Raw genomic sequence first — 21786 nt, 5'->3', positions numbered from 1 at the left:
TTCGATTTTTTTTTATTTTTTTTTACAGGTTATTGAGATTGTTTATTCTCTCTCATGGCTACCTTCTAGATTTTTTGGGGGGGGGCTTTTCAAATAACTTTTTAAGATGGAATTACATTCATTGTTTGATCGGGAGAAAGCTATTCATAAAATCGATTAAAAAAAAAAGGTGTAGCCTATAGCCCAACATCATATTCGTAGCCTATCGAATGGAGAGAGACGGGAATACAGACAGAAGATAGTTAAGGAGTGTCCGTTATGAAAAATATAGTCTAAGGCCCATGCATCCGACAGAGAGAGAAACCATGGTTACTGACTTGACATTTAGCTTTGGTGGAATTCTCTGGCTCTGTCTGGCCTACATTCCTCTTGCGTTCTGTATTTAATATATTTATTGAAGTAGGCTATAGCAAATAGGAATAGGTGAATTACTTACACTGTCAAACGATCATTTTGATGTTATGGATGGTAAGTCCTTGAATCCATCGTTGTCTGTGAATTTGAAAGTAGTTACATTTCTCCAGCCTCATCCCACAGCTGTTTACCCCCCAAAAATGACCCGCTTTGTTGTTGTTGGAATCCCAGAATACAATATGGTACAAATTACAATATTTTTATGGTATGAAAAACTGTTTGCTGAGTAATAAGTCCACCATCACAAGGGATATGTAGGCCTACATGTTTTTAATCAACGCTCATTTTCACCATGAAAATCATATTTTATGCAACACAGGAAAATGATATATGACTTTGGTCTTGTTTATTCAGCAACTTCTTTTCCCTGTAAGAAGAAAGAAAGGAATGGATCAGTATTAACAAAGAACAATATATACTCGATATATTCAAAAGTATGTGGACACTCCATTTCATGAAGCTCCTGACGAACAGTTCTTGTTCTGATGTTTCTTCCAGAGCCAGTTTGGAACTTGGTAGTGAGCGTTGCAGCCGAAGACAGAATATTTTTTACACGCTACGTGTGAGCTTGTGGCCTACCACTTCGCGGCTTGTTGCTCTTAGACGTTTCCACTTCACAATAACAGCACTTACAGTTTTTTACATTTTATTATTTTTACCCCTTTTTTCATGGTCTCCAATCACTGCAACTCCTGTACGGACTCGGGAGAGGCAAAGGTCGAGAGCCATGCGTCCTCCAAAACACAACCCAGCCTAGCCACACAACGCTGACACAATGCACATCCAACCCGGAAGCCAGCCAGGTGTACAAAGGAAACACCGTACACCTGGCAACCTGGTCAGCATGCACTGCACCCAGCCCACCACAGGAGTCACTAGTGCACGATGCAACAAGGATTTCCTTGCCAGCCAAACCCTCCCTAACCCGGACGATGCTGGGCCAATTGTGAGTCGCCCCATGGACCTCCCGGTCACGGCCAGCTGGACTCGAACCCAGAATCTCTGGTGGCACAGCTAGTACTGCGATGCAGTGCCTTAGACCCCTGAGACAGAGCCTGGGCTCGAACCCAGAATCTCTGGGTTAGACCACTGCGCCACCCAGGAGGCCAACAGAACTTGCAGTTGACCGGGGCAGCTCTAGCAGGGCAGACATTTTAGAAATGACTTGTTGGAAAATTGGCATGTTTGTCTATGGAGATGGCATGGCTTTGTGCATGGATTTTATACACCTGGCAGCAACTGGTGTGGCAGAAATAACAAAATCCACTAATTTGAAGGGGTGTCCACATACTTTTGTGTATATAGTGTATCTTAAATATGTTTCATTGAGTGTAAGAGGATTTATTGACTTCTGTGAAGACTGAATCATAGGTGGTGTTGATGTGGCCATATCTGAGCATGAGTCAGATGTAGGTTTAGTAGCAGCTTTGTACCTTTCCAGTGTCCCGGGTCTTGGCTCTGAGCTTGTTGACTTGAGTCTCAGCGATGTCAGCACGCTCCTCAGCCTCCTCCAGTTCATGCTGAACCTTCCGGAACTTAGACATGTGGCCGTTGGCTTGTTCCTCCTGTGTGAGGAACAGAGAGGGAGAGCACAACATCAGCATTCAAAGTTTGAAGCTTCAGGTAGCAAATTAATATGATTTTTTGTTTTAAGCTATTTTAAAGTATTTTTTATTTTTTATTGACAGATTTAGGATTGCACTGTATATAGGGAGATAGATGATACAGCTCAGTAAGTGGGTGGCATAACTGGGCATCAAACCACTGCCTCCAGTGCCTATTGTCAGCGTGCACTGCGCCCGGCCCGCCACTTACAAAGTGGTATTAAAATGGTTTACTTTTTTTTTTTTTAATTGTCAACGATCTACACAAAATTGTCTGGAACATATGCAAAACCATATGGAGTATGTTTTTTTTCTTCAGTTGAACTGGTAACATTTTGATTTGTTTTCATTATGTGGTGTGATTTCTCATTACATTATTTATGGAGAAATATTCTTCAAACTGTCTTGGAAGGGATCATCATGTAAGTGTTAATCAATTGTACATAAAACTGGCAAATATATGAATTATTGTTGATGATGAACTAAGCAATGTTATCCATTCCAAATGAATGACATAATTGCGTTTTGGGGTATATTTTGTAAATTAACTTTTATGAGTATATATTTGATTATATATGTGATGGAACATCTTTTAAGAATTATTGAAAAATAAAACACTATGTCTTGACTAGATAAGTATTCACTCCCCTGAGTCAATACATGCTATAAACTAATTAATTTGACAACAATTACAATTAGTCTTTTTTGGCTACCCATATGTCTATAAGAGCTGGAGAGTGATGCAGGCTTCCTTCTTTTCATCTGAATTGTGCAATATTTACCTATTATTCTTCAAAAGATTATTCAACCTCTGTCAATTTTGTTGTTGATCATTGCTAGACAGCCATTTTCAAATCTCACAATAGATTTTTAAGCAAATATATGTCAGGAATGTTCACTGTCTTCTTGGTAAGCGACTCCAGTGTAGATTTGACCTTATGTTTTAGGTTGTCTTGCTGAAAGGTAAATTTGTCTCCCAGTGTCTGGTGGAAAGCAGGACTGAATCAGGTTTTCCCTCTATGATTGTGCCTGTGCTTAGCTCCATTCCATTTTTTTCCCCGGAAAAACTCCCTCGCCCTTGTCGATGACAAGCATACCAATAACACGATGCAGCCACCATCATACTTGAAAATATGGAGAGTGGTACTCAGTGATGTGTTGGGTTTGATTTGCCCCAAATCTAACACTTTTTATTCCGGAAAAAAAGTTTATTCCTTTGCCACATTTTTTGCAGTTTTACTTTAGTGCCTTTGTTGCAAACAGGATGCAGGTTTAGGAATATTCTGTACAGGCTTCCTTCTTTTCACTCTGTCATTAGATTAGTATTGTGGATTAACTACAATGTTTTTGATCCATCCTCAGTTTTCTCCCATCACAGCCATTAAACTCTGTAACTGTCTTAAAATCACCATTGGCCTCATGGTGATATCCCTGAGCGGTTTCCTTCCTCTTCGGTAACTAAGTTAAGAAGGACGCCTTTATCTTTGTATTGACTGGGTGTATTGATACACCATACAAATTATTTAATAGTTTGTAAGCTTTCCAATGATATCAAACTCAACCGTTTATCTTTTCCAATGAGGAAAACATGGCTGTCTCATGGTAGTGGGGTCAAAATAGGTCAACTTTGAATACCTCTATCTCCATAATGTTTTGACATTCAGTTCCAAAAAGTAACTTTCTAACCACTTCTACCATGGGCAAATATGTATGGCAAGTTATGTTCAAATCGAAAGGTGATTGAAATCAAATGGAACGACCCAGGAAGAACTGTGCAGATATGAAGTTTAAAGGATTAAAACTGATGGACATTTTACCGTAATTCTCTTACCAAACTTTGCATTTGCACAGTTTTTCCAGTAAATGTGTAAAAAAAAAATATATTGTGTAAATTGTTAAAAATAGTAATTGTGCATAGAGTTGTATGCTATGTTAAACTTTATAAATCAATGGTTTATGTTTGGCATTTTAAAGAAAAAAAAAATCGGACTCAGCTTAATTACATCTCTTCTTTTCACTTTGACATTATGTAGAGTTTGTGACCTCCCCTAAAAAAAAATAACTATTTCAATCTAACTTTGTAACCCAACAAAATGTGGGGAAAAAATCCAACGGGGGTGAATACTTATAAAAGGTTGTATGTGACCAGCACGACCACTAGACTAGTCCCCCTCCTTCAAGTTGGTAAAACGTAGACATAGGAGTAACTCAGAAATGTGCATAATTTCTTCAGCAATTACTTGCACTATCAATTGAGTCATTGGTGGCTGATGTGCAGTAGCAACACTTACTTCAACTTGTAATGTCTACTAGGGAAATAATGTGATTTTGAATGTGTGCTTCGAGTGTATTTGACTTGCTCACCGCTTCCTCAGCCTGTCTCTTGTAGGCTTTCACTTTCATCTGCAGCTTATCTACCAGGTCCTGAAGTCTGACAACGTTCTTCTTATCCTCCTCAGTCTGTGGGAGAAGATCAAATAATCAATGCCCCATAGTTGTATGCACAAACCTGTCTTCGTTAGTGTCAAGTGTGTGAAGAAGGCACTTTCTCTTACCTGGTAAGTGAGCTCCTTGACTCTGCGCTCATACTTGCGGACTCCCTTGACTGCGTCTGCACCTCTTCTCTGCTCAGCCTCCACCTCATTCTCGAGCTCACGCACCTTTGTGAAATAAATTAACGTAGGCATTTGTTTTTGGGGGTGAAATCAGATATAACAAATCTTTGTTTAACAGAGGTATATTCTTCTACTCAGTCAAGGAGGCAAAATTATTGTCTGTTCCTAAGTACTTCTACAATTTTAATTGAAGGGGTCTGTAATGATAACAGATTTTCATTATCTAGGTGGGTTATTGACAGAAAGTCATTACACAATGCTCCTGTGTATTTTTACAGTGCATTCGGAAAGTATTCAGACCTTTTCCCTTTTTCCACATTTAGTTACGTTACAGCCTTATTTTCTCCTCATCAATCTACACACAATACCGCATAATGACATTACAATACCCCAAAATGACATCACAATACCCCATAATGACATCACAATACCCCATAATGACAAAGTGAAAGCAGGTTATTTGAACTGTAAATGTATTAAAAAGCTAAACACAAATATCTTATTTACTTAAGTATTCAGACCCTTCGCTATAAGACTCGGAATTGAGCTCAGTTGCATCCTCTTTCCATTGATCATCCTTGAGATGTTTCTATATCTTGATTGGAGTCCACCTGTGGTAAATTCAATTGATTGGACATGATTTGGAAAGGCATACACCTGTCTATATAAGGTCCCACAATTGGCAGTGCCATGAGATTCTCTGGTCTGATGAAACCAAGATTGAACTCTTTGGCCTGAATGCCAAGCATCACATCTGGAGGAAAACTGGCACCATCCCTACGGTGAAGCATGGTGGTGGCAGCATCATGATGTGGAGATGTTTTTCAGCGGCAGGGACTGCGAGTCAGGATTGAGGGAAGATAAATGGAGCAAAGTACAGAGAAATCCTTGATGAAAACCTACTCCAGAGCGCTCGGGACTTCCAAAAGGACAACGACCCTAAGCACACAGCCAAGACCACGCAGGCGAGGCTTCGGGACAAGTCTCTGAATGTCCTTTAGTGGCCCAGCCAGAGTCCGGACTTGAACCCGATCGAACATCTCTGGAGAGACCTGAAAATAGCTGTGCAGCGACGCCCCCATCCGACCAGACTGAGCTTGAGAGGATCTGCAGAGAAGAATGGGAGAAACTCCCCAAATACATATGTGCCAAGCTTGTAGCGTCATACACAAGAAGACCAGAGTCTGTAATTGCTGCCAAAGGTGCTTCAACAAAGTACTGAGTGAAAGGTCTGAATACTTATGTAAATGTGATATTTCAGTTTTTGTTATTTATAATAAATTAGCAAGCATTTCTAAAAACCTGTTTTTGCTCTGTCATTATGGGGTATTGAGTGTAGATTGATTACGAAGAAAAACAATGTAATCCATTTTAGAATAAGGATGTAACGTAACAACATGTTGAAAAAGTCAAGGGATCGCAATACTTTCCGAATGCACCATTCTAGCCGTTACAGAATTATCCAAAGGAGGTGTGACGACAATGTGATTTCGAAGTATGGCTACGCAAGACTTAATCCACCCTAATCCACCCTGCTGTTAACTCACCCTAGACTCCAGTTTCTGGAGCTGCTTCTTGCCTCCCTTCATGGCCAGATTCTCAGCCTCATCCAGGCGGTGCTGCAGGTCCTTGACTGTGACCTCCAGGTTCTTCTTCATCCTCTCCAGGTGAGAGCTGGTGTCCTGCTCCTTCTTCAGCTCCTCAGCCATCATGGCCGCCTGGAATGGTAGTTTGTTTAATTTATGCACCAATTGGCACCAATCATAACGTCCCTCTGATATCTTTGTTGTTGTAAACCAGCCCAGCTACCATTGGCCCTTGGTGACAAATCAAGTGGATGTAATTCAATAGATCATAAGGACTCACGTCAGTGATGGCCTTCTTGGCCTTCTCCTCTGCGTTCCTAGCCTCCTGGACGATGTCCTCCACCTCTCCCTGCACCTGCACCAGGTCAGTCTCCAGCTTCTTCTTGGTGTTCAGAAGGCTGGTGTTCTGGAGGATGAAACAAGACCCTTTGTTTGAATCTCAAAATAACTTACAAGTCACAAGGCAGAAAAGGTATGCTTGGTTGAGTTTAATGAGAAATGGCTTAGAACCGTACCTGGGAGTGCAGCAGTCCAACTCGCTCGCTGGCGTCTACCAGCTCAGTCTCAGCCACTTTGCGGCCTCTCTCAGTCTGCTCCAGAGCAACTCTCAGCTCCTCAATTTCAGCTATCATCAAACCATTTCTGCGCTCCACCATGGCTACCTGCTCCTTCATGTCCTCTGAGGCACGGACAGCGTCATCAAGGTGCAATTGGGCATCCTGAGGTTCAAAATGACATAGGTTCATTAGGACTTGTGGAAGTAGAGGCGATAGGATTGGTGACAGAACTGTTCATTGATAAGAATTTCCCCAATATCCCTACCTTTTCTACGGTATATTACACTATTCAATTCCTCTGTTCTATTCTTTTCTACAGATTCACCAAAAAATCCCTCCACATGTTCAGATGTTTGAGCCTGAGGGCCTAGTCCCTTTACCTTGAGCAGTCCCTGGACGTTCCTCAGCTGTTTCTGGGCCTCAGCGGCCTGCCTGTTGGAGTGGCTCAGCTGGACCTCCATCTCGTTCAGGTCTCCCTCCATCTTCTTCTTCACCCTCAGGGCGTCATTCCTGCTCCTGACCTCAGAGTCCAGGGTGCTCTGCATGGAGTCAACCATCCTCTGGCTGTTCCTCTTGATCTGCTCCATCTCCTCATCCTTCTCAGAGATCTTCCTGTCCACCTCACTCTTGATCTGGTTCAGCTCCAGCTGCACACGCAGAATCTTGGATTCCTCGTGCTCCAGTGTTCCCTGGACAAAGGAAAGCAGCCGGATGAATTGTGTTCAATACATTTGGATGTGTATAACACAAGTAACTAAATATACACTGCACAAAAAAATAAAGGGAACACTTAAACAACACAATGTAACTCCAAGTCAATCACACTTCTGTGAAATCAAACTGCCCACTTAGGAAGCAACACTGATTGACAATAAATTTCACATGCTGTTGTGCAAATGGAATAGAAAACAGGTGGAAATTATAGGCAATTAGCAAGACACCCCCAATAAAGGAGTGGTTCTGCAGGTGGGGACCACAGACCACTTCTCAGTTCCTATGCTTCCTGGCTGATGTTTTGGTCACTTTTGAATGCTGGCGGTGCTTTCACTCTAGTGGTAGCATGAGACGGAGTCTACAACCCACACAAGTGGCTCAGGTAGTGCAGCTCATCCAGGATGGCACATCAATGCGAGCTGTGGCAAGAAGGTTCGCTGTGTCTGTCAACGTAGTGTCCAGAGCATGGAGGCGCTACCGGGAGACAGGCCAGTACATCAGGAGACGTGGAGGAGGCCGTAGGAGGGCAACAACCCAGCAGCAGGACCGCTACTTCTGCCTTTGTGCAAGGAGGAGCAGGAGGAGCACTGCCAGAGCCCTGCAAAATGACCTCCAGCAGGCCACAAATGTGCATGTGTCTGCTCAAACGGTCAGAAACAGACTCCATAAGGGTGGTATGAGGGCCCGGCGTCCACAGGTGGGGGTTGTGCTTACAGCCCAACACCGTGCAGGACGTTTGGCATTTGCCAGAGAACACCAAGATTGGCAAATTCACCACTGGCGCCCTGTGCTCTTCACAGATGAAAGCAGGTTCACACTGAGCACGTGACAGACGTGACAGAGTCTGGAGACGCCGTAGAGAACGTTCTGCTGCCTGCAACATCCTCCAGCATGACCGGTTTGGCGGTGGGTCAGTCATGGTGTGGGGTGGCATGTCTCCATGTGCTCGCCAGAGGTAGCCTGACTGACATTAGGTACCGAGATGAGATCCTCAGACCCCTTGTGAGACCATATGCTGGTGCGGTTGGCCCTGGGTTCCTCCTAATGCAAGACAATGCTAGACCTCATGTGGCTGGAGTGTGTCAGCAGTTCCTGCAAGAGGAAGGTATTGATGCTATGGACTGGCCCGCCCGTTCCCCAGACCTGAATCCAATTGAGCACATCTGGGACATCATGTCTCGCTCCATCCACCAACGCCACGTTGCACCACAGACTGTCCAGGAGTTGGCGGATGCTTTAGTCCAGGTCTGGGAGGAGATCCCTCAGGAGACCATCTGCCACCTCATCAGGAGCATGCCCAGGCGTTGTAGGGAGGTCATACAGGCACGTGGAGGCCACACACACTACTGAGCCTCATTTTTACTTGTTTTAAGGACATTACATCAAAGTTGGATCAGCCTGTAGTGTGGTTTTCCACTTTAATTTTGAGTGTGACTCCAAATCCAGACCTCCATGGGTTGATAAATTGGATTTCCATTGATTATTGTTGTGTGATTTTGTTGTCAGCACATTCAACTATGTAAAGAAAAAAGTATTTAATAAGATTATTTCTTTCATTCAGATCTAGGATGTGTTGTTTAAGTGTTCCCTTTATTTTTTTGAGCAGTATATATAACTATGATAAACACCAATACAAGGAGCATTGGAATGTAGCTGGCATTGGCTATTGTTACACTACTTTTCTCATCAAACAGCGGCAGTTTGTACCTCAGCCTCCTCCAGAGCGGTCTGGATCTCAGACTTCTCTATCTCCACGCTCTTCTTGGCCTTCTCCAACTCATGGATGCTTTTGCCAGTCTCTCCGATCTGCTCAGTCAGATCAGAGATCTCCTCTGCACACACAAACACAGGAGCAGTTTAGACTTGGGAGATTTTCAGTGGATATCGCCAGTGCACTCAAGTTGACATTGAATCATAACAATTCATTCATTATTTACTCAGTAGTTCATATGGTCTTGCAAATCTAATTGCTTCTGCTTCCTTGGGTTTTTCAAAGGAATACCAATTACAAGTTCAAAAAATGATATTTTATACCATTCTAAAATGGTGAAATAGAAATTTGAATGTTTACAGTTTCCTCCATTTTCAAAACCCGAGTCAAACATGAGCCAATTAAAACTGCTGTCAAATGCTTACGTTGCAGGTTCTTGTTCTCTCTCTTCAGAGTCTCCAGATGATCCAGAGCCTCCTCGTAGGAGTTCTTCATCTTGAAGAGTTCAGTGCTCATTGAGCGAGCCTCCTTCTGAGCTCCTTCCAGCTCAGCCTGGCTCTCTTCATACTTCTGTTTCCACTCTGCCAGGACCTAGGGAAATTCATGGAATTTTCATTAGAAGGGATTGATGAAGAGTTTTGAATCAGAAATATGCTACATTTAAACAACAATTAATCATATAGCAGAACCTAGGATAAGGTTTATTTATTTGTACCTTGTCAAAGTTCCTCTGCTTCTTGTCTAGGTTGGCGGCCATTGCATTGGCTCTCTCAACGTCAATCATGAGGTCCTCCACCTCTCCCTGCAGTCTCTGCTTGGTCTTCTCCAGTGAGGCACACTTGGAGTTGGTTGCCTCAATAGTCTCCTCAGCGTCCTGCAGACGCTGGGCCAGCTTCTTCCTTTTGGACGACAGAAGGTGTAGAAATGTTACAATACATATGGACCCTCACCATACACATGCTATTTTTGAGTTTTTGCTGTTGGATGTAACTCACTTGGCCTCCTCCAGCTCCTCTGTGCGCTGGATGGCATCAGTTTCATACTTAGTCCTCCACTGAGCCACCTCACTGTTCGCTTTGGACATACCACGTTGCAGCTCTGCTTTGGCCTCCTGCTCTTCTTCAAACTGCTCTCTCAGGAGGTCACAGTCATGGCGGGCAGACTGGACACCGTGGGCCAGGGCGTTTTTAGCCTGTGAGAGAGGAAGAGAAAGATAAAGAGATATTAGAGAGATAGTAATACAAATGACAGTAGAAGTCTCTGAGGGTGGCGTAGTCACCGTCTATACGAAGATATGGCTTTAAACTCTGTGGTCGGTGGTATCCATTTTGTGTCCCTTACCTTGACCTCCTCCTCAATCTGCCTCTTCAGCTCCTCAACCTGTTGGATGAAGGCCTGTTTTCCTCTGGTCAGCTGAGACACCAGGGCTTCCTTCTCCTCCAGCTGGCGTCCAAACTCACCTGCAGGGATAGAGGGACATTTTGTTAATGGGGTCTCTGACCTCCTAAGATTGAAAATGTATTTTTAGGTATCGCAGGGCAATGTTATGTGGTGAATATTACTCTAGAAACTATTGTGGACTGGACTATCTGGATATAGCCCCCAATAAATGTTATTGTGTTTTACTGAAGGAAAGCATTTGCTTGTTATTCATTGTTGATGATGGTACCATTTTCTGTCAGGAGTCTGGCCCTCTGTCCGCTGATGTCGTTAATCTGGCGAGAATTCTCATCATTCTTAGTCTTGAGCTCACTCAGCTGGTCCTCAAGTGTACGACACAACTTCTCCAGATTGCCCTGTTAGTGAAATATGTTCCATCATTACTTTATATATGGGACTGTCAAATGCAGTTCTCTAGAATGGTAATGTAGTTGACCCTCCTCAACACTGCTTGATCAAAACATCACTACTCACCTTAGCCTTGGCGATGGCCTCCATGTTGCTGGAGAGGTCATCAATCTCCATCTTGTACTCGCTCTTCTCCTTCTCTAGCTTCTGCTTGACACGCTGCAGGTTGTCGATCTGCTCCCCGAGCTCAGCCACACTGTCGGCCTGCTTCTTGCGCAGAGCGGCGGCTGTGGCCTCATGCTGCAAAGTGGACTCTTCAAGATCACGACGCAGCTTCTGGAACTCAGCCTCACGCTTCTTGTTCATCTCAATCTGAGCAGCAGTGGCGCCTCCGGCCTCCTCCAGCCTCTCGCTGATCTCCTCAAGTTCCCTGGAGAGATCGGCCCTTTGCTTCTCAACCTTAGCCCTGGCAGCACGCTCAGCTTCAATTTCCTCTTCCAGCTCCTCAATACGGGCCTAGAACAGGGGGCAGGAGTAGCGGGGATGAACACTACAATGCAGTTGAAACAATTGAATGTGTTCACACAAAGCCAGTTCCACTAATATATTCTGTAGAGAGGTTCTCATGCAGGAACCAAAACCACAACGGTAAGAAGCACCATCTTTACAATGGTAAGAAGCAACAGTAAGAAGCACCAGGAATAATGTATGCTACCAGAATAATTGTTTTCAGGAAATGAAGGAACCGATTCAGGTGTTGGCTTTCCTGTACTGGTGCTTAGATCCTGTACTGTACCTGGAGTTCCTTGATCTTCTTCTGCAACTGAGCTCCCAGAGACTGTTCATCCTCAACCTTGCTGAGGAGCTGGCTGGTCTCAAACTCCTTTCTAAGAAACACAAACACGTAGATTGCAGAGTTTTGGTTCGATATTGTAAAGACAGAGTATCATACCATTCAGTTTGCTGTTAAGAATCACATGCAAATGGTCATTCATAATTACAAGAATTAGTCAAGAACAACCATTATTTTGATCAATATGGCAGGTAGTACTGTCGTCATTTGTTTGTGTTTACTTCTTGATTTTCTCATCAGCTTGCTGCTTGTCATTCTCCAGGTCCATTATGGACTCCTGGGCCAGTTTCAGATCTCCCTCCAGCTTTCTCTTGGCTCTTTCAAGGTCCATACGGAGCTTCTTCTCTTGCTCCAGAGAACCCTCAAGCTATAAGATATAAACACAATGTTCAAATCTTAACAACTTAAGGTAATAACATCTCACATACTATCATGGCCAAAATGTCAAACTCCTCTCACGTCGTCCACTTGCTGTTCCAGCTTGGTCTTGGCCTTGGTCAGAGTGTTGACTTTGTCCTCCTCTGACTGCAGGTCGTCCAGTGTCTGCTGGTGGGCCTCTTGGAGGGCTTTCTTCTCCTTGGTCAGCTTGGCAACACTCTCATCCAAAGACGCCATCTCCTCTGTCAGGTTTTTAACCTGAAAACGGCCACAACAAAATTTGTCTTTGGTCTCTCACCATGAAGTGGACATTTACAGTAGTTTGATGTACAGGTAACTGCCAAAAAAGAAAACACCAACATAGGGTCTTTCGCCACCACGAGCTGCCAAAACAGCTTCAATGCTTTTTGACATAGATTCTACAAGTGTCTGTAACTCTATTGGAGGGATGTAACACCATTCTTCCATAAGAAATTTCATAATTTAGTGTTTTGTTGATGGTTGTGGAAAATGTTGTCTCAGGCATCACACCAAAATCTCCTATAAGTGTTAAATTTGGTTGAGATCATGGCACTGAGATATTCAAACACATACATAGACCCTTTAAAACCCCCATGCTCCTTTGAGACTCCTCTTTCAAAGTCACTGAGATCTCTTCTAACTGTGGTAGCCAAAATAATTGACTACTGGTCATTTTTATACATGACACTAAGCATGATGGGATGTTAATTGCTTCATTATTTCATGAACCAAACATGTGTCGAAGCACCTGCTTTCAATATACTTTGTATCCCTCATTCACTTGTTTTATTTTGTCAATTACCTGTATATGGCATTAATTTCATTCAGATTAGAAATGTCAACAAGTACTGTACTTATATATTCAACCAGTGTACATCATGCCAGTACACTGAATGGAATTCATAAAGAAAGGGGGAACATGCAATGAATGTGGGGAGTACTCCGCAGCTGAAATTCCACAGATTATTATTTTTATTCTCCACCCACAATACAACTGGAATTCCATTTCTGTTGAGCTATATTTTGAGTTGATTTTTGTTTGATGGTTAGACTGTCTCTGGTAAAAACACGAGACCTTGTTTTCAGTGGCATGCTTCTCCTTCTCCACTTTGGCTAGGGTGAGCTCCAGGTCATCAATGTCCTTCTTCAGCTCAGAGCACTCGTCCTCCAGCTTCCTCTTCTTGGCAGTCAACTCAGCATTCATCTCCTCCTCATCCTCTAGCCTTTCAGTCGTCTCTTTGAGTTTGGCCTCCAGCTGGATCTTGCTCTTGATGAGCCCCTCGCACCTTTCCTCAGCATCGTTCAGATTCTCTGATTCCTGGTTTCAGAACAAGAGAAAAAAATCAGAGGCTTCACTTTGTGTATCAAAATATAGACTTAATTTAGTCAGAGATCAGAGCAAATCAATATAAATTGATTAAATATATTTATGGGCTATAAAAATGTGTGAGTTAGCCACATACTTCATTCACAGTGTGTGTTTGTAAATGTTCCCTTTGAGGGCTGTTGCTCACTCACAGATGTGACTTGGAGTGCCAGGTCATTTTTCTCTTGTAGCAGGGACACCATCTTCTCCTCCAACTCCTTCTTCTTGGCCAGAGCCTTAGCCAGGTCTGTCTTCATCTTCTCATAGTTCTCCTTCATGTTGGCCAGCTCCTTCTCAGTCTCAGCGCTCTTCAGCAGGGGCTTGATCTTGAAGTACAACTTCATCCATGGCCAGGTTTTCACATTCATGAATGAGCGGATGTTGTACTGGATGGAGAAGATGGCCTCTCTGGTCGACAGAAAGGATAGAGTGGCATGGTGAGTGACATGCTTAATAAAGCTACATTCCGGGGAATCAAAGAATAAAAAAATAGAGCCCCGTCCCACTTTTGGTATACAGTTGAGGAATGGGGCTAGAGAAATGTAACCAGGCATGTTAATGGAAGGCTTTTCACTTTGAAATGTATACCAAACAAAAACCATTGATTTCAAAGTTTACCAAACCAAACAACTCTATACACATGGACACATTTTACAAAAACACTTTCACAGGAAGAACTGTGCAGATACAAAGTTAGAATGAAACTAAAGGAGATTTTACTGTAATTCTATTAACAAACTTTGCATCGGCACAGCTTTTCCAGTCCATTTAACATGTTTTATTTGCTGTAAACATTCTTGAAAGCATAGATTTGTATGGTTTGTTAACCTGTTGGGGCTAGGGGGCAGTATTTGCACGGCCGGATAAAAAACGTACCCGATTTAAACTGGTTACTACTCTTGCCCAGAAACGAGAATATGTATATAATTAGTAGATTTGGATAGAAAACACTCTAAAGTTTCTAAAACTGTTTGAATGGTGTCTGTGAGTATAACAGAACTCATATGTCAGGCCAAAACCTGAGAAGATTCCATACAGGAAGTGCCCTGTCTGACAATTTGATCTCTTTCTGTGGCATCTCTATCGAAAATACAGCATCTCTGCTGTAACGTGACATTTTCTAAGGCTTCCATTGGCTCTCAGAAGGCACCAGAAAGTGGAATGACGTCTCTCCAGTCTCTGGGCGAAAAATAGCAGGAGATTTTGTGAGTGGTCAGGCTGAGAACAGTGACACTGGAGATGCGCGTTCATGTGAATTCTCCATGTTTTTCTTTCTCTCTTTGAATGAATACAACTTCGCCCGGTTGGAATATTATCGCTATTTTACGAGAAAAATCGCATAAAAATGTATTTTAAACAGCGTTTGACATGCTTCGAAGTACGGTAATGGAATATTTTGAATTTTCTTGTCATGAAATGCGCTCGCGTGTCACCCTTCGGATACTGACCTGAACGCACGAACAAAACGGAGCTATTTGAATATAACTATGGATTATTTGGAACCAAAACAACATTTGTTGTTGAAGTAGAAGTCCTGGGAGTGCATTCTGACGAAGAACAGCAAAGGTAATCCAATTTTTCTTATAGTAAATCTGAGTTTGGTGAGGGCCAAACTTGGTGGGTGTCAAATTAGCTAGCCGTGATGGCCGGGCTATCTACTCAGAATATTGCAAAATGTGCTTTCGCCGAAAAGCTATTTTAAAATCTGACACCGCGATTGCATAAAGGAGTTCTGTATCTATAATTCTTAAAATAATTGTTATGTATTTTGTGAACGTTAATTGTGAGTAATGTAGTAAATTTCCCCGGAAGTTTGCGGTGGGTATGTTAGTTCTAAACATCACATGCTAATGTAAAAAGCTGTTTTTTGATATAAATATGAACTTGATTGAACAAAACATGCATGTATTGTATAACATAATGTCCTAGGAGTGTCATCTGATGAAGATCAAAGGTTAGTGCTGCATTTAGCTGTGGTTTGGTTTTTGTGACATATATGCTTGCTTTAAAAATGGCTATGTGATTATTTTTGGCAGGGTACTCTCCTGACATAATCTAATGTTTTGCTTTCGCTGTAAAGCCTTTTTGAAATCGGACATTGTGGTTAGATTAATGAGAGTCTTGTCTTTAAAATGGTGTAAAATAGTCATATGTTTGACAAATTGAAGTTATAGCATTTATGAGGTATTTGTATTTCGCGCCACGCGATTCCACTGGCTGTTGACTAGGGTGGGACGCAAGCATCCCACCTTGCCCAGGTAGGTTAATATCCCAAATGTAAAGGACAATTGAACAACTTACTTTCACATTCTGATCAACTCACATCATATACAGTATATAATCATAATGAATTACATACAGGTGGTTCACAGAAAGCTTTGCCAAGATGTCTGCTATTTCTCACCTCCTCTCCATCATCTTGGTGAACTCTTTCCTCATGAGGAATCCACGGCTGAGAGCCTGGACCATGCCGACCAGAGCTGCTAGCTTCTCATCTCTCATCTCCTCCAGGACACCCAGCAGACCGGCTTTGAAGAACACCTGAAACAGGTAAACATTGTCAATGGAACCACAGTGGTAACAGATAGAAAAGGTTGAATCAAAAGAGGGGAACACCACCACTAGACTGATTTAGTTTCTCTTCTATATTATTAGTAATGTTTGACTTTGAAAAACAAAACAAAAACAGTACAATGTTTTTCCACCTTTATACTCCATTAGTTACATTGGTGTTTACATTTTTGTAATTGTGTTTTGTTGTCAGCCATGGCTGGGTTGTATTTGACTGACCTTGGTGTGTCCAAATTTATAATCATCGTGATTTATATCAATGGAACCAAGCAGCTTCTCAGAAGCCTTCTTGTTGTCCATGAACTGGCCCTCAGGGATGACACTGGCATTCAGTACTTTATACCTGAATGAGGAGACATTTTTACCTTGTGTCAGGTTGTAACAGGTTGGTTAAATGACGTAAAAGGTAAGCCTCAGGGCACTTGTCTGGGGCAAGTACATTTTTTTGGGGACAAGCAGATTATAGATTTAAGTTGTCAGAATGGAGAATTAAAAAAGATCACAATATTAAACATTTAGGCTACTCAGATAGAATTAGATTGAATGCGGATGCGATTTGTTGCGCACACTGAGGTATATGGGTTGCGCACTAAGAGCATCCAGTCGGGCTATATCAGCTCCTGGTACGGCAAACGTACCGTCTGCAACTGCACCGCCCACAACCGCAGGGCTCTCCAGAGGGTGCTGGGATCTTCCCAACGCATCACCAGGGGGCACCCTGCCTCCTAATCACTGTCTCCTAATCACTGTCTCCTAATCACTGCCTCCTAATCATTGCCTCCTAATCTTACCATGTATTAATGTCAATTGTCATGTCTGATATCCTAAAAAAACGTTCCACTGGCAATACTGTATAAATGCAAATGGCAACACGCTGTTGATACAGGTGTGCAGTAACCAGTGCAGCATACTACTGTTTTTCTCTCAAGTGCTAAAAATTGGGTTTTGAGAAATTATTCTGACACCGTTGGAAAGCTGGGCTCTCCTCTATTCAATACTGGCAATGTTATTCTGACAGCGTAACAAATATATTATTAGAAAAGCCTAATGGACAAGTAACTCCTATGCTGTCAAGATCTCCACTAAAATAAATGAATATTTTAGCCTTACAAATAGACACAAATGTCTTAGTTAGCTACCTTGTTTTGAAGTCACCCACCTAAGCCATTTGATCTCTGCTTAATTGAATGAGGGAATTATTTAAAACATGTATTTTATAAAGATGTAAGAAGTATTTGGTTGTAATTGTAATGTTACAGGGTGGCCGACCATCCTCCTGGAGAGTTACTGGGTGTGCAGGGTGGCCGACCATCCTCCTGGAGAGTTACTGGGTGTGCAGGGTGGCCGACCATCCTCCAGGAGAGTTACTGGGTGTGCAGGGTGGCCGACCATCCTCCTGGAGAGTTACTGGGTGTGCAGGGTGGCCGACCATCCTCCTGGAGAGTTACTGGGGGTGCAGGGTGGCCAACCATCCTACAGGAGAGTTACTGGGTGACCAGGCTTTTGCTCCAGTTCTGCTCTAACACACCACATTGTAAATAATCAGCTGCTCAACAGGACCTTGATAAGCCGACTCGAGTGTGTTTGAGCAGGGTTGGATCAAAAGCCTGCACACCCAGTAGCTCTCCATATTGAGGGCTGACCACATGTGTTTCCTATCAGTTGTTGTGGGTTAAGTGCCTTGCTCATGGCCACATTGCCAGGAGATATAATACATGGGATCAGAGACCAGCAGTGGTAATAATGCAGTGGTTCCTTGCATCATCATACAACACAACTTTCAGTGCTTCCTTGCATCATCATACAACTCAACTTCCAGTCAACTTTTTGGCCCATGGCTTTACAGACCTTCTTTTTAAGTGACTTGAGTTTTTTGGATAAATAAAAATCAGTCCTGCTTTTCCAAAGTAGGATAAGTTGCTAAAAAATTTCATGTTTCCCAGCCTATTCTGAGGCTGGGAAACCCTTGGAGCAGAAATGTCTGTGTGTGTGTGTGTGTGTGTGCATTAGTGTTTGTATGCATGTACCTCTGCTTGAAGTCAGCATAGATGATTCTGCTGGGGAAGCCCTTTCTGCAGATCCTGATACCCTCCAGAACACCATTACACCTGAGCTGGTGGATAACCAGGAAGTTCTCCATCAGACCTGGAAAAACAAACCAAGTCTCTTTTAATATTCATAAACAGGTTAAAGATTCAGATGGTTAAGGTAAGTGATACTGTACTGATAAGATGTCCTATTTAACTCAATATACACCTGGAGTCTTTGACTCGTTGGGGATCAGGCAGCGCACAAAGTGAGGATGAGTGCTCCTCAAGTTGGTCATCAGCTTGCCCAAGTTCTCCTGTAAGAGGGATACAAACCATTTTCTCAGAAAATAATTTATCATCATCAAGGCTCCTTTTTGAAGGGCTGAATATACACATTTTAAACTCACCCTGAACTGGGAGGACACAGTCTGCATGGAACCACCCTTCTTCTTGCCTCCTTTCTTGGTTGTATCTGTTCGAATGAGGGGAAAGTAAAAGATAACTAGAAACTCGATAAACACTCTTATCTGAATAACCCTGAGAAAAAAGTGATACATTCAAAGTCAAATCAAATTGTATTTGTCACATGCTTCGTAAACAACAGTTGTAGACCAACAGTGAACCCTTCCCAACAATGCAGAGAGAAAAATATAGAACAAATAATGTGTAAAAAATACACAATGAATAACAATAACTTGGCTATATACACAGGGTACCAGTACTGAGTCCATGTGCAGGGGTACAAGGTCATTGAGGTAGATATGTACATATAGTCAGTCAATATAAACGGAATAATACTGAATTCCCCCTCGACCACACCCACAAATTGGGGAAAACAAACATTCTTTCCCATTGATACCCGGTGAAAAATCTTTGGTTATAAAGAAATAACAAAACATGCCGAAAAGCTTCCTGTGTTGTAACCAGGTCAAAAATCCAGACCTGGATGGTTCACAATGCTCAAACACAGAAATAGATCCTGCAAGAAGAGCCCTGTGGTTTCTGGCTATACGGTGTGGGAAATGTGGGGACCTGGTGTCCAACTAGGCTACACGTAGCTTTATGTGTGGAAAACGTTTCATCACCCGTAAGACATTTCACTTGTTTAGTAAAGTCTGTTTTGTAACATCACTCACTACCAGAGGCTGTATAGTCTGTTTGTATTGTTGGTCTAGGTTGGTAGCTGACTAGCTCCCACTCACTCATGTGGCTGCTAGCAATGTCATGAAAGGGGCATGAGGGAAGCCCTACAATATTACATTATTTTAAGTAGTGAGAACACTGGAGCATGTGTACTTTGCATAAATGTGTTTTTGTAATTGACTAAACAAGCAGACAAAAAGTAATTTTGTTTGAAAAAGGCCAAGTATTTACTTTGAGCCAATGGGGTAACCTAGGTAACCACATGTTGTTTTCCCCACAGGCGGGTGGGGCGGTGACGTTCTATCTAATACCGTCTGGGTCTATAGTTATGATAAAGTGGCTAGGCAGCAGGATAGATAATAAACATAACTAACTTCCTTCTTACTGGACACAGAGACATAGAAATGGTATCCACAAGTTCATCTGACTTTGGGGAAGTATATAAAGGGTATCATTGCCAAAATCCTGAAATAATCCTTTATGGAAAATGTGGGTCTGAGTTGTAACTGGTGCTTAGTTAAATCTTTTGACGTGATGCTAGTCTTACCCTCAGGTGGGGCAGCAGGGTACAGGGCAGCCAACAGTTTGACTGAGGCCTTCCCGTACATCAGAATAACTGATTCGTTCAGGGGGTCCTTGTTCTTCTCCAGCCAGCCAGTGATGTTGTAGTCCACAGTGCCGGCGTAGTGTACGAGAGAGAAGTGGGCCTCTGCCTTGCCTTTGGCAGGTTTGGGCTTCTCATATGCCTTGGTTTTGCCAAGATGCTGGTCGTTCAACTTGTTCTTGAAGGTAGTGTCTGAAGCCTTGGGGAACATGCACTCCTCTTCAAGGATGGAGAAGATGCCCAATGGCTTTACGAAAAGAGATTTAAGAGACATTTATTCCTTTAGTAAACATGCTATTTTAGGATTCTATTCCTTCATGGTCACATATAAGGAGACATATTGACTTCTCAATGTTCAGATACGTTGTACCTCTGTGATAATATATCACACATCACTCGCTATGAGCTTTGCTGTTGTGGTCCAGTATAATCCTCACAGACAGTTTACCTTCTCAATAAGCTCAATGCAGGCAGCCAAATCCATGCCAAAGTCAATGAAGGCCCAGACGATTCCCTCCTTCTTGTACTCCTCTTGTTCCAGGACGAACATGGTGTGGTTGAAAAACTGTTGCAGTTTCTCATTGGTGAAGTTGATGCACAGCTGCTCCATGCTGTTGTACTGTTGAAGGAATTTCAGAAGGGATCATTTCATCATACAAGGCTGTAATCCCTCTCAATCACAACTAATTGTCTTGTTCTGGTCTCATACTCACATCAAAGATCTCAAACCCGGCAATGTCCAGCACACCGATATAGAACTGCCTTGGATTCTTGGTGTCCAACATCTCGTTGATACGGATGACCATCCACAAGAACATCCTCTCATAGATGGACTTGGCCAGAGCCATGACTGCATTATAAACCTGCAATGATAATACCTCATATTAATACATGAGATATTGACCATGTCTAGTGATGAGGTGATAAGTGCTTGGAAAAACAAAAGTACTGTTACAAAAAAAAGCTATGCACTTGTCCCCAACAGAATTCCGGTGCTCAGAAAGTGGTTGATGCTGGTTTGACCACCTTACCTGAGGCACAGTCTGTCCCTTGGTCACATACTCGTTGCCAACCTTCACTCTGGGGTAGCACAGACATTTCAGCAACTCAGCTGAGTTCAGGCCCAGCAGGTAGCCGATTTTATCAGCCACTGGAGAGATAACCAACATCAACAGACTCAGGCACTCAAGATCGCTTGTTTCTGATGTTACACTGACAAAATAGTTTGCCCAACTCTTTTGTGGATAGATTTTGATTTTCATCCTCATCCCTTGTTTTCAAATCATTTGTGGAGGTTGGGAATTTGGTCTCCATCATGTATCTCCTACCTGACTTTCATGTGGTACTGTCTGTCTTACCGTTTCTATTTCTATTTTGCGGAATGGGACTAATGCATTACACATTGTACAGTTGAAGTCGGAAGTTTACATACACCTCAGCCAAATACATTTGATCTCAGTTTTTCACATTTCCTGACATTTTATTCCTAGTAAAAATTCCCTGTCTTAGGTCAGTTAGGATCACCACTTTATTTTAAGAATGTGAAATGTCAGAATAATAGTAGAGAATGATTTATTCAGCTTTTATTTCTTTCATCACATTCCCAGTGGGTCAGAAGTTTACATACCCTCAATTAGTATTTGGTAGCATTGCCTTTAAATTGTTTAACTTCGGTCAAATGTTTCGGGTAGCCTTCCACAAGCTTCCCACAATATGTTGGGTGAATTTTGGCCCATACCTCCTGACAGAGCTGGTGTAACTGGGTCAGATTTGTAGGCCTCCTTGCTCAAACACGCTTTTTCAGTTCTGCCCATACATTTTCTAGAGGATT

The 21786-nt window shown here is 42.6% G+C and overlaps 1 protein-coding gene across 1 annotated transcript; it reads right to left on the bottom strand.

The window, feature by feature from the left end:
- Positions 1-667: 667 nt before the first annotated feature.
- On the bottom strand, positions 668-21101 carry LOC115157583 (myosin heavy chain, fast skeletal muscle). The gene is made up of 29 exons (XM_029705964.1): positions 20987-21101; positions 20669-20818; positions 20404-20574; positions 19899-20202; positions 18616-18680; positions 18435-18522; positions 18206-18323; positions 16398-16521; positions 16012-16148; positions 13760-14015; positions 13317-13559; positions 12302-12478; positions 12064-12209; positions 11786-11876; positions 11116-11505; positions 10871-10997; positions 10543-10661; positions 10197-10393; positions 9917-10100; positions 9627-9792; positions 9198-9322; positions 7157-7465; positions 6735-6938; positions 6500-6625; positions 6181-6351; positions 4574-4678; positions 4383-4478; positions 1848-1979; positions 668-781 (listed from the first exon to the last, which is right to left on the bottom strand). The coding sequence occupies exons 2-29, from the start codon at positions 20801-20803 to the stop codon at positions 761-763; spliced, it is 4527 nt and encodes a 1508-aa protein (XP_029561824.1). The 5' UTR covers positions 20804-20818; positions 20987-21101; the 3' UTR covers positions 668-760.
- Between the last annotated feature and the right edge of the window lie 685 nt (positions 21102-21786).

The sequence above is a fragment of the Salmo trutta genome, chromosome 21 (assembly GCF_901001165.1).
Source record: "Salmo trutta chromosome 21, fSalTru1.1, whole genome shotgun sequence".
NCBI classification, from domain to species: domain Eukaryota; kingdom Metazoa; phylum Chordata; class Actinopteri; order Salmoniformes; family Salmonidae; genus Salmo; species Salmo trutta.
Note: the sequence above shows the minus strand (reverse complement) of the source record. Positions and strands in the feature narration are given on the sequence as shown.